Below are 13486 nucleotides of genomic sequence, written 5' to 3'. Positions count from 1 at the left end.
TGGCTACTGCAAAACAGCATGCCAGTGATAATAAACCTGATTCTGCTTCTGAAAAGCATAGATAGAATAAAAGATAGGCAATACCCCAGGTTACTGAGAGGGGCAAGTCAAGAGATTGTTGGGGCCTTGACCAATAACTTTGTGTCCTCTCCAGCTGCAGGCAAGGTCCCGGAGGACTGGCGAATAGCTAAAGTTATTCCATTGTTCAAGAAGGGAACCAGGGAAAGTCCTGGAAACTATAGACTGGTGAGTCTCCCGTCACTTGGAAGACCCTGGCCCAATTAATGAGAGACAGCCTGGCAGTATGGGCAAGTTGTGTCTTTTTGATGAGGTAATGGGAGTGACTGATGAAGGTAGAGCTATGGATGTTGTCTACATGGATTTTAGTAAGGTGTTTGTCAAGGTCCCTCATGGGAGGCTCATCCAGAAGATTAAGATGCATGGGGTCCATGGTGAATTAGCCGTTTGGATTTAGAACTGGCTTGCCCAAAGAAGACAGAGGGTGGTGGTCAAAGGGACATATTCCAGCCAAAGGTCTGTGATTAGTCGTGTTCCACAGGTTTCTGTACTGGGAGCTCTGCTGCTTCTGAGGTGTATAAATGATGAAAATGTCGATGGGTCTGTTAGTAAGTTTGCAGATGATGCAAAGATTGGTGGTGGTGTGGATAGCATTGAAAAATGGGAAACATACAATGGAATATCGATCAGTTGCGGATATGGGTGGAGAAATCGCAGATGGAGATTAAGCTGGCCAAATGTGAGGTGTTGCAACTTGGTAGGTCAAATGTAAAGAAACAGCAAGGCCCTTAGCAGTGTAGGTGAGGAGAGGGATCTTGAGGTCCAAATTCATAGCTACCTGAAAATGGCTACACAGGTGATAAGAAGGCTTATGGCAGACTTGCCTTTATTAGTTGAGGCATTGAATTCAAAAATCAGGAAGTTATGTTGCAGCTTCATGAAACTCTAGTTAGATAGATACTTTATTGATCCCAAAGGAAATTACGGTGTCACAGTAACATTACAAGTACACAGCTATATAAATATATAAATATTAGAATGAGAGGTAAGAAAGAATTAAAAAATAAGTTACCTCAAACGGTCTAACAGGAGGGGGGGGTCACTTCCCCGGCTATAGGTTGACTCATTGCAGTGCCGAATGGCTGAGAGTAAGAATGACCTCGTATAACACTGTTTGGAGCAACACAGCTGTCTTAATCTATCACTAAAAGTGCTCCTGTGTTCAGCCAAGGTGGCATGCAGAGGGTGAGAAACGTTGTCCAGAATTGCCAGGATTTCCTGTAGGGTCCTTCGTTCTACCACAGCCTCCAGTGTGTCCAGTTTGACTCCTATAACAGAGCCAGCCTCTCTAATCAGTTTATTGAGCCTGCTGGCATCACTCGTGTTGATGCCATTGCCCCAGCACACCACCACATAGTTAGGCCACATCTAGAATATTGCATACAATTCAGGTCTCCCTATTACAGGGAGGATGTTAAGGCTTTGGAGAGGGTGCAGGTGTGGTTTAGAGGGCGTGAGCTATCATAAGAGGTTGGACAAACTTGGTTTGTTTTCTCTGGAGGGGAGATTTGATAGAGGTTTATAAGATTATAAAAGACATAGATGATATCTGTTTCCCAGGGTTATAGTATCTAAAACCAGAGGGCATGAATTTAAGGTGAGAGGGGGTAATTTTAAAGGAGATGTGAGGGGCAAATTTTTTTTACAGATCAGGTGGATTGTGCTGCCTTGGGTGGTGGTAGAGACAGATACATTAGGGACTTCCATGAGACGTTTAGATAGGTTCATGAATGAAAAAAAATGGAGGGATATGGACATTGTGTGGACAGAAAAAATCAGTTTGGTTAGCCATTTGATTACTGATTTAATTGGTGCTGCACAACATTGTGGGCTGAAGGGCCTGTGTCAAATTGTGTATAAAATGATAGCGGGTTCAAAGGAAATTCATGAGAATGACTCCAGGAATGAAAGTGTTATCATGTGAGTAGCGATTGAAGGCTCTTTATTCTCTGGAATTTAGAAGAATGAGGGGATATCTCATTGAAACATATTGAATGCTGAAAGGCCTTGATAGAGTGGATGTGAAGAGGATGTTTACTTTGGTGGGAGAGTCTTAAGTCCAAAGTACACAGCCTCAGAATAGAAGGATGTCCATTTAGAACAGAGATGAGGAATTTCTTTAGTTAGTGTGTAGTGACTGTGGAATTCATTGCCACAGGTGGCTGTGGAGGCCATTTCATTGGGTCTGTTTAAGGTAGTGGTTGATAGATTTTTGATTAGTCAGAGCATGAAAGGATATGGAGAGAGGACAGGAGATTGGGGCTGAGGGGGAAATGGATCAGCCATGAGAAATGGTGGAGCAGACTCAAAAGGCTGAATGGCCCAATTCTGCTCCTATATCTTGTGGTCTTATGGAATTGAGAAGAAAGCTGGTAAATAGGGTTAGTATTGTAGCCTCCTGGTGAGCCTCAGGCTCGCTTAGCTTGTTTTCGTCTAGGGGGAGCAGCCTTCGGCCCCACCAAACTGGATAATCAATTTGTGTGGATGCTGTGTGATGTACCCCACCACGCCAAATAACAGTACACCATATGCGATTAAATGATTACACTTTATAAGTATTTGGTGATGGGTCAGTAGAAACAAATACAATAAAGGTGCCAAGTCAGTAACTCTATCAGTTCTGTGCGCAAATAATTCGTTGGAGCTCACGAATCAGGTATCCTTTCCTCCAGTCGATGTCCTCCGGACTCCGCGGGTTCCGAGCCCCCGCTCGAGGTCCGCTCCGCCAGCCAGCTCACAGCATCTCTCCATGTGCGTCTTCTCTCTTCATCCCTACTGCGAGATCTGCCCAAAGCCCACGAAAAACAATAGCTTTCACATGCAAGAAAGAAGAACATCTGTTCTGTTGCTCAGCAATGGCATTCCAAAGTCAAGTTATCTATGATTATAACCCAGATATGCTGCTATAGAGAACCCCTTACATCATCAGTTAATATTACAAAGAAGCTATTTTATTAGCCTTAGCAGTTAACATGAAAAAGAAACCCCTTATGGTATGAATGGGTGCCAGTTGGTCAGCACGAGGATGATGAACTAAAGGATCTGTGCCTGTGCTGTCTAACTCTATGAAAGTAAAATACTGACCTCACCAGTGAGACCCATGTCCTGAAAGTTCAAGCATAATACTGTGGTTCTGGAAATGCACACAAGATCAGGAAAGATTTCCATCCGTAATCTCTCAGATCAGCAGTAAAGGTATAGAGCTTCAATTGTGTTGCACTCTTCGGTTTCTGGAAATCATAAAATGGCCTAAAATTAACAAAATCATAAACACGAGGAAATCTGCAGATGCTGGAAATTCAAGCAACACACATCAAAGTTGCTGGTGAACGCAGCAGGCCAGGCAGCTTTTCTCGGAAGAGGTACAGTCGACGTTTCGGGCCGAGACCCTTTGTCAGGACTAACTGAAGGAAAAGCTAGTAAGAGATATGAGAGGGGGAGAGGGAGATCCGAAATGATAGGAGAAGACAGGAGGGGGAGGGATGGAGCCAAGAGCTGGACAGTTGATTGGTAAAAAGGGATATGAGAGGATCATGGGACAGGAGGCTTAGGGAGAAAGAAAAGGGGGAGGGGGGAAAACCCAGAGGATGGGCAAGGGGTATAGTGAGAGGGACAGGGGGAGAAAAAGAATGTGTGTATATAAATAAATAACTGATGGGGTACGAGGCGGAGGTGAGGCATTAGCGGAAGTTTGAGAAGTCAATGTTCATGCCATCAGGTTGGAGGCTACCCAGATGGAATATAAGGTGTTGTTCCTCCAACCTGAGTGTGGCTTCATCTTTACAGTAGAGGAGGCTGTGGATAGACATATCAGAATGGGAATGGGACGTGGAATTAAAATGTGTGGCCACTGGGAAATCATACTGCTTTCTAAAGTAACGTTATATTCACAAGGTACCACTAAACAAACATGGTAAAGCTTGGTACGGTTGTGGGATAAATACTGGAGGAGGAAGATTTAGGAATTCCCTTAATCTTTGATTGATCTGCTTGTGAATACAGAAAGGGCCTCATTTGTTTCTTGAGAAGCAGCAACACTGACAGTACAGAACTCGCCCTGTGTTAAAAATAAAGCTGCTCCATGCTAGAATTCACATTTGTTTACATCCAGGATACTGGATGCAAGTTCAACTTGTAAACACGAGAGATTCTGCAGATGCTGGAAATCCAGAGCAACACACGAAGTGCTGGAGGAACTCAGCGGGTCAGACAGCATCTATGGAAATGAATTAACAGTTGATGATTTGGGCTGAGACCCTTTTTCAGGTCTGGAAAGGAAGGGGGGAAGATAACGGAAGGTGGTGGAAGGAGGGGAAGAAGTACAAGCTGGAAGTGGTGATGGGTGAAGCCGGGTGGGTGGGGGAGGAAGTAAGAAGCAAAGAGATGATGGGTGAGAAGAAGGAATCTGTTAGGAGAGGAGAGTGGACCATGGGAGAAAGGGATGGAAGAAGCACACTAGGGGAGGTGAGAGGGACCTAGAGTAGGGGAATGGAAGAAGGGAGAGGGGGGAAAATTACCAGAAGTTTGAGAAATCGATGTTCATGCCTTCACATTGGAGGGTACCCAACGGAAATATGAGGTGTCGTTCCTTCAACCTGAGAGTAGTCTCATTGTCGCAGTAAAGGAGGCCATGTACCAACATGTTGAAATAGGAATGGATGCGGAAATCCTGCTTTTTGTCAATGGAGCAAAGTTGCTTGACAAAGCACTCCCAATCTATGTTGGGTCTCACCTGTGTAGAGGAGGCTGCATCGGGAGCGCAGGATACAGTAGATGACTCTTAACAGATTCACAGCTGAAGTGTTGCCTTGTTTCAAAGGACTGTTTGGGGCACTAAATGGAGGTGAGGGAGGAGGTGAATGGGCAAGTGTGATATTTCTTTCATGGATAAGTGCCAGGAAGGAGATCGGTGGGGAGGGACAAATAGATAAGGGAATCATGAAGGAAGCAATCCCTATGGCAAAATGGAGAATGAGGGGGATATAAAGGTGTGTTTGGTGGTAGGTTCCCATTGAAGGTGCTGGAAGTTACAGAGAATGATGCACTGGATGCAGAGACTTGTGGGATGGTAGGTGAAAGTTCAACTTTATTCACTCAAACTGTTTTATTTCTTCTGAAGGATAGTAAGAGTAGTCTTGCTGAACATTAACAAAAAATGCATTTAAGGCGAATTATAAACCAAAATCCTTACTTTAAACAAATCTTGTATTAAAAAAAATACCTGGGCTTAATGAATTTTCTCGTTTCACTTTGACAAAAACAGGGAAACAGAATAGTTGTTTTGGTTTAATGTTCAGAACTGATAAATTGAATAAACACTTTTTTTTAGTTGCAGTAAGGGGAAATGGAGAGAAGATAGTTTCAGTAATAGGGTGCAGTCAAAATTGTCAACAATTACATTTTAATAAAGAAAAATTAGCAGTTGGGACAAAATGATAGAATAATTGAACGAAGAGTATAGCCACATCTTTTGGGGAAGAGAGGGGAGATAAAGGGTGTTATCTAAAATTGTTTACCTGAATATTAAGCTCTAAGGATTGTAATAGGCCTACTTGGTCCATGAGATGCTGTTCTTCAAACATGAGGTTGGGTTTCTTGGAGCAATCTGGGAGGCTGAAGCCAAAAGCCATGTGAGTAGGATGGAGAATTAAGGCGAAAATAACTGAGAGCTTAGGGGTGGCACCATAGCCTAGTGGTTAGCACAGTGCTTTACAGTACAGGTAATCTGGGTTAAATTCTCACCGCTGCCTGTATGTTCCCTTGACTACATGGAGTTCCTCCGGGTGCTCTGGTTTCCTCCCACAGTCCAAACACGTACTGGTTAGCAGGTTAATTGGTCGTTGTAAATTGTCCCGTGATTAGGATATGATTAAATTGGGGAATCACAGGGTGGTGCGGCTCGAAGGGCCTATTCTACACTGTATGTCAGTAAATTTTTTAAAAGATACCTTTTGCAGAGTGGAACAAGGTATTCTGCAAAGAGGCCACCCAATCTGTGTTGGGGCCCTTTGCAAAAAAAATTTATTTGGAAGTTCACTGAGATTGTTTCAATTTCCCTAGGCCTGTGCAGTCCATGCAAGATCTTTGGCGTGATGGTAGTCATTAGTTCAAAGTAAAACTTATTATCAGAGTACATGCATGTCACCACATACAACTCAGAGATTCTTTTTTTGCAGCCATACTTAGCAAGTCTATAGAACAGTAACTGTAAACAGGAGCTGTAAACGAACTGCAAAATGCAGATAATAAATAAATAGCATTAAATAACAAGCATGAAGTAACAAGATAAGAGTCCTTCAATGAGTGTAGTTATCCCCTTTTTGTTCAAGAGCCTGATGGCTGAGGGGTAGTAACTGTTCTTGAACCTGGTGGTGTGAGTCCTAAGGCTCTTGTACCTTCTACCTGATGACAGCAACAAGAAAGGAGCATGGCCTGGGCAGTGAGGATCTTAGATGGATGTTGCTTTTCTACGGCAACATTTCATGTCAATGTGCTGAATGGTTGGGAGGGTTTCGCCCTTGATGTTCTGAGCCAAATTCACTACCTCTTGTGGGATTTTCCGCTCAAAAGCGTTGGTGCTCCCATACCAGGCTGTAATGCACACTTTCCAGCACTCATCTATAGAAGTTTGCCAAGGTTTTCGATGACAAGCTGAATCTCCACAGACTCCTGAGGAAGTAGAGGCACTGTCGTGCTTTCTCCATAATTAGTAAGGTGTGGATAAAAATACTATTTTCTTTATGATTTTATGCCAATCTTAGGGTCCTCCGAGAACATCGAGTCTTCAAGCTCCTATAATGCTTTTAACGGGTCACGAGGGAGAAGTTTATTGTTGTAAATTTCACCCAAATGGATCAACACTGGCATCTGCAGGATTTGACAGACTCATCTGTAAGTAAAATAAATCAATTATTTTTTCATTTTAAACTTTCTACTGTTATTATAAGCTACAGTATTTGGTAGATATAATTGAAATTAATATTATGGAACTGCTTGTACAGGGCTAAGTATTTCACTAATGGCAAGGCAGTTGTCCCATTATACCAATAATCACCAAAGTTTAAGAATCATTCTTTGGTGTTATTACAGTGAATTTGATGATCCAAGTATCAGGCATACAACTTTGAATTCAAGGCAAGTCATTGTACCTTTTATAATGAGTGCAAGAACAGAAAGTGATGTCGTGCAGTTCTGTAACTGTGGTAGTAATGTGAGCTTTAGTGTAGTTTGGTAGAAAAAAATGACCAAAGGTAAAAGTGCTGTGCCGTGTTGTATGACGTGGGTGATCATAGTCTCCTGACCATGACTGTTCTTGGCAAATTCTTCTACAGACGTGGTTTGCCATTGCCGCCTTCTGGGCGGTGTCTTTACAGGATGGGTGACCCCAGCCATTATCAGTACTCTAAAGAGATTATCTGCCTGATGTCAGTGGTCGCATAACCAGGACTTGTGATGTGCACCAGCTGCTCGTGCAGCCATCCACGATGGCACCTAAGTTTAATGTCACAGTGTTTTTAAACAGTTAGTCAGGGGCTAGATAAATTCCTGTTCATGTGAGTTATGGTAAAATTGCTCTGATTAAGATGCTCCGAATGATAACTGATTTGATAGATGTAGTCTTTCAAAAAAGATGTATCAAAGTGAATCAGGAGTGCAGTTTTAAAAGTTTTTATTCCCTATCAATTAAATAGCCAAAACACTTTTGCACAGAAGATTAGCATAAATCCATAAGACCATAAGATATAGGAGCAGAATAGGCCATTTGGCCTATTGAGTTTGCTCCACCATTTCATCATGGCTGATCCATTTCTCTCAGCCCCAATCTCCTGCCTTCTCCCCATAACCCTTCATGCCCTGACCAATCAAGAATCTATCAACCTCTGCCTTAAGTATACCCAATGGCTTGGCTGCCACAGCCTTCTGTGGCAACGAATTCCACAGATTCACCACTCTGTGGCTAATCCAGGGTAGTCTCTCCCCGAAGATGTGGATGGAGTGTTTAGGTCTAGAATCAAGGGAGTTCTCAAATGTAGGAAAATCAAAGTAATTAGCCATGGGTTTATTGGTTGACATTGTGTTCCTGAGGGGGGAAATTGTTTACCTACACACTTAAATGTTTAAAATACCCAGAAGAACAAATACAGAGCTTTGTCTCTTTCGTCTTGTCCCTGGTGATACTGAGCTGTGTAGCACTTGTGAAGGATTATCGTTAGTTGTATAAAGACTAGTTTCGGCTGATAAATTGTGACTCTTATAAAAGCTCCTTTGCAAATACCTTGAGCATATTTGAAACAAAACAGTAAATATCCCTGATGGCAATATTCTAAATATTCTCTTTGAAACACAAGGCAGATTTGAAGCTTTTAAAATTGTCTTCTGTCGGAAATGTCAGAGATGGAAATCCACCTTTGCATCCTTTTAAGTGTCTAGCACCAGAAAAGCTAGCCTTTGATAATTGGCTCATTTCTTACAAAATCAAGAAGCAACTGAGCATGTTACAACAAAGGCTGTGCCCGTGGCAACATCCTGGCTGAGCTGCTACAAATATGCCTCTGAACCTGCTCCGAAACTTGCCAGAACACTGCCATTCAATCTCATCATCATTATCAGGTGCCATGTCCATTTTGAGCTTTGACTGCCATGGCCCATACACTCCTGTTTCGGGTCAAGTAGATCAATTCATTGGTATTCATTTCCAGTTCTCTGGCTGCTGTCTCCATCATCATTTGTCTTTGCTTTCCTCTTTCTTCCCTTCAGTCTTTCTCATAATTACTGTGTATTCTAACTCCTCTTTCCTAATCATATGTCCAATGAAGTTACATTGCCTTTTCATGATCTCATATATTATTTCTCTTTTTGTGCTTGCTATGTTCATGACATCCTTGTTAGATATTCGTTTCGTCCATGATATTCTTTGCATCCTCAAAAACCACATCTTTGCTACTTTAATTCTTTTCCCCATGTTACTAGATATTGTCCAACATCCGGAGCCATATAATATAACTGGATAAACGTAACATTTCAGTACTCTAAGGCGGGTTGTTGTGCCTAGTTTAGTGTTGGTCAGTATACTCTTCATTCTCGTAAAGGTGTCTTTTGCCATCCTTATTCTTCTTTTGATGTCCATGTCGCACCTGCCGTCTGATGTCACTCAGCTTCCTAAGTAGCAAAAGTTCTGTACTTGTTTTATGTCTTCCCCATTTATTCTCAGCCTGCAGATAGGATTCTCCTTTTTGGATATCAGCATACATTCTGTCTTTTTGCAATTGATAGACCCACTTTTGTACTTTCTTCAACAAGTGCAAAAAGATGTGTTTGTTTTATCAACTACACAAGAGCATTTGATAAAGTGAAGCACAATAAGTTATTCGAAATATTACAGGAAACTCTAGATCTAGATTGGAAAGACCTCCGCCTAATGGAACAAACTGCCGCTGTAAGAATAGATGAAGAAGTGAGTCAGTTTATGAAAATCAAGAGAGGCATTAGACAAGGGTGTGTTTTCTCCCCTGATTTATTTAATGTGTACAGCCATCCACTTTACAATGTGAAAAATTGTCAAGTGATCCTAAACACAAAGGACAAGTGAAAAACACAAATTCTGCAGATGCTGGAAGTCCAAAGCAACACCTGTACAAAGGTGGAGGAACTCAGCACATCAGGCAGCATCTGTGGAAATGAATAGATAGTCGATGTTTCATGTCGTGGCCCTTCGAGGCTGGAAAAGAAGGGGGGGGGGAAGACACCAGAATAAAAGTGGGGAGGGGAAGGAGGCTAGCTAGATAGTGATAGATGAAGTCAGGTGGGTGTGAAAAGTAAAAGGCTGGAGAGGAAGGAATCTAATAGGAGAGGAGAGTGGACCATAGGAGAAAGAAGAGGAAGGAGGGGCACTGGGGGGAGGTGATAGCCAGGTAAGAAGAGGTAGGGAGACAGAATGGGAAATAGAACAGGAGAGGGGCAAAATTGATATTCATGCCCACAGGTTGAAGCTACCCAGATGTTGCTTCTGCACCCTGATGTGGCCTCTTCTGGCACAAGAGGAGGCCGTGGACCGGTACGTCAGAATGGGAATCTGAATTTAATGCTTGGCCACCAGGAGGTTCCGCTTTAGACAGAGCGGAGGTGCTCGATGAAGTGTTCACCTAACTTACAATGGATCTCACCAGTGTAGAGGAAGTTGCATCATGAGTACCAGACACAGTAGTCGACACAAGCAGATTCGCAGGTGAAGTGTTGCCTCACCTGGAAGGGCTCTTTGGAGCCCTGAATGGAGGTGAGGGAGGAGGTGTATGGGCAGGTGTAGCACTTTGGCCACTTGCAAGGATAAGTGCCAGGAGGGACAAATGGACAAGGAAATCATGGAGGGAGCAATCCCTGTGGAAAGCGGAGAGTGGTGGGGGGCGGGGGGGTAAAGATGTGTTCGTGGTGAGATCCCTTCGGAGATTATGGAAGTTGTGGAGAATGATGTGTTGGATGTGGGGGCTAGGCAAGGACAAGACGAACCCTTTATCACTGAAGGTGGCGGCAAGATAGGGTGAGCGCAGATGTTTGGGAAATGGAGGAGATGCGGGTGAGGGCAGCTTCATTGGTGGAAAAATGGAAAACCAGTTCTGTGAAGGATGTCTCTGATCTTCCTGGAAAGGAAAGCCACATCCTGGGAACATGCAGTGGAGACAAAGGAGCTACGAAAAGGGAATACCACTTTTACAGGAGACAGGGCGGGAAGAGGTATAGTCAAGTTAGCAGTGGGAATCAATAGGTTTGTAATTGATCCTGGTCAACAGTTTGTCTCCAGAGATGGAGACAGAGATCGAGATGGGGAGGGAGGTGTCAGAAATGGACCGAGTGAATTTTAGAGACATTAATTGAGTGATTTGATGTCATTGAAGACAAACCCAGCTAGTAGATTAGACTCCTTTACATCTGCTTGAGGGAATAGATGGTGTTGATTTTGTCTCACTACTGAAAGACGGCACTTGTGACAGTTCAGTGCTGCATCAATACTACACTGGAGGTCGCCCTTGTGAATCTATCGTGGGACTTGAACATTGGATTGTCTGACTTGGAGGGCAAAGTCCAACCTGCATTTAATCGAGCCTTGTTTCACAGTGCCCTGGTAAAACTGAAATAAATAGGCATTGATGGAAAAGCACTCTGAGGGACAGTTCCAAGCACTAAAGTAAGGAAGTTATAATTGTTGGGTGCTAGTCATCTCAAAATCATTGCAGTGCTCTTTGAACCAATAGTCTTTCCTCCGTGATATTCAAAGTGCAGTGTTCAAATGTTATTTGTAGCACTTCAGATGACGCAGTAGTCTGTGTCCCATGTGCAGCAAGACCCAAGCAATCTTCCCTCTTTGGCTGCTAGGTAACTTCCACGCCAGGTGTACGAACATGAAGGGGAGATGTTAAATTCTAAAATGTCATCAAAATTTTAACCCCTCCCACCCCCCCCGCCCCCAGAATGTTCAGCTGAATCACTAGGTTGTGTCTCCTGCTTGCACATTTATTTCCTGGGGGTTACCACTGAACCAAAAATAACTGGGCAATCAAATATTGTGGCGATGCAGCGTGACCAAATAGGGCTATCCTGTGAGCATTGACCACAGTGATTGCCTCCACAATCTGTGCTCTGTGGCTGTACTGTGTGGTATCTTCAGATGCAAATCTGTATATTCCTAAAGTTTTCAGAAAGAACCCAAGATTGAAATGCTCAGGAAAATTTGTTGCTCCACAGTAACTTGTAAACATATGCTTTTTCATTAAAATCTTAGAATTCTCTGCACTTAAGTTACTTCGAAATGGTGAATCGGTTCCATTGACTATGAGGAAATTAGGATGGACATGAGATCCAGATCTTGCCATGAATGCTGCTATCTTCAAGAAGGATTTAGAAATAAAGCTGTGGAGGTTACATTGGTTCGAGGTGACATGACAGATTTAAATGTGTACGAATGTCAGCTCAAATCAAACCAAACCAAGGTGCTAGAAACGCGAATACGCCTTTGACGGAAATTAGACCTAAACAGAACAAATGGAGAGTAGAGGGAGAGGAAAACAGAAAGAACACTCAATTCGCTGCTGCAGATGGACAGAGTTTTGGCCTATAGGATTCTTGCAGTGTTTTGGCAGCATGTGAACATCCAGGTAGTTTTTTTTTCACCTGAGAACATTACATGATTTAAAGCTTTTCTGGTACTTGGAGTTTCTGTAAAATTGTGTTGTTGAGTGAATGAAATCACCAGAGGAAATTATCGGTAGATACAAAGCAGCTTCTTTATTTGACAAAACAAAGTACAGTAGGCATCATATGGAGACGCTTTCGGCGGAAAGGTCTGCTGGCCTAACATGGGGCTCGATATTTTATGTGCTAAACACAAAGGAATCTATATTTACAAAGTATAGACAATGCTTTCTTTTGAAACTACATACAAACTTCACACTGCCTGATTTGCATGCATACCACAGATGCCAGCATTGTCTGGACTGGGATTCATAGCTTTTAGGAATCCATTGTTCAGACCTGCACTCCAAATAAAATCCACTATACATATTCAAAGGTAGAAGACTGGTAGCCAAAGCCATTTGCTAAATGTAAATGACCTAAATCCAAAAATCACTCTAACGTGTTAAATTTTTAAAATTTTCTTACTTTGGATTTAGTCTACCTGCAGGCTGCTGATGTTTGGAAAGTCCCAAAGGCCATGTGGTATGATGTATGGTCTCTTGTTCTTCTGTTTCAGTGTTTTGGAATGTTTATGGAGACTGTGATAATTTTGCTACATTGAAAGGCCATAGTGGAGCAGTCATGGAATTGCATTATAACACAGATGGCAGGTACTGTAACACTATACTTCGTTCTCACAATGAAGAGGCCTGTTTTCTTTATTAATAGAAATAGTTTTGCATCAATGTGTAGTGTGTGTTTTTTTTTCCCTCTAAAATTCAGGATGAACTCGGGTTGAAGTCTAACTTTCTAGTCTGATTAGGTTGTACTTTCCTTTAAAACTGTAGCAATATTTAGTTCTAAGAAAATACTAGTTGCCTTGAACTAATTCATATGACTAAAGAAATGTACTATGTAGTATGCTTCACTTTTAACTTTCCTCACTTTGTTGATTTCACCAACTAGGGGATCGCAAGATTATGCAAGAATTTCTCTGCCTTCCCTCCTTCACACAGTCTAAAATTTGGCGTCAAACTACTTTAGCTTATTATTATGTCATTTAGACCATAAGACATAACAAAATTGGGCTATTTGGCCCATGTGCTATTCCATCATGACTGATTTATTATCCCTCTCAACCCCACATTCTCATGCCTTCTCCCTTTGGCACACTGACTAATCAAAAGCCTATCCACCTCTGCCTTGAGTATACCCAATGACTTGGCCCCCGCAGCCTGTCTGT

The 13486-nt window shown here is 42.5% G+C and overlaps 1 protein-coding gene across 1 annotated transcript in view; it reads left to right on the top strand.

The window, feature by feature from the left end:
• Window positions 1-13486, top strand: part of snrnp40 (small nuclear ribonucleoprotein 40 (U5)) — a 36476-nt gene that overhangs the window by 2213 nt on the left and 20777 nt on the right. The window contains exons 2-3 of the mRNA XM_072246945.1: window positions 6840-6969; window positions 12821-12914. Coding sequence (XP_072103046.1) covers window positions 6840-6969; window positions 12821-12914 — 224 coding nt within the window. The remainder of the gene's footprint in view (window positions 1-6839; window positions 6970-12820; window positions 12915-13486) is intronic.

Source organism: Mobula birostris, chromosome 29 (genome assembly GCF_030028105.1).
Source record: "Mobula birostris isolate sMobBir1 chromosome 29, sMobBir1.hap1, whole genome shotgun sequence".
Classification (NCBI taxonomy): Eukaryota; Metazoa; Chordata; class Chondrichthyes; order Myliobatiformes; family Myliobatidae; genus Mobula; species Mobula birostris.
The sequence above is the reverse complement of the archived record's forward strand: the minus strand, read 5'-3'. Positions and strand labels throughout refer to the sequence as shown.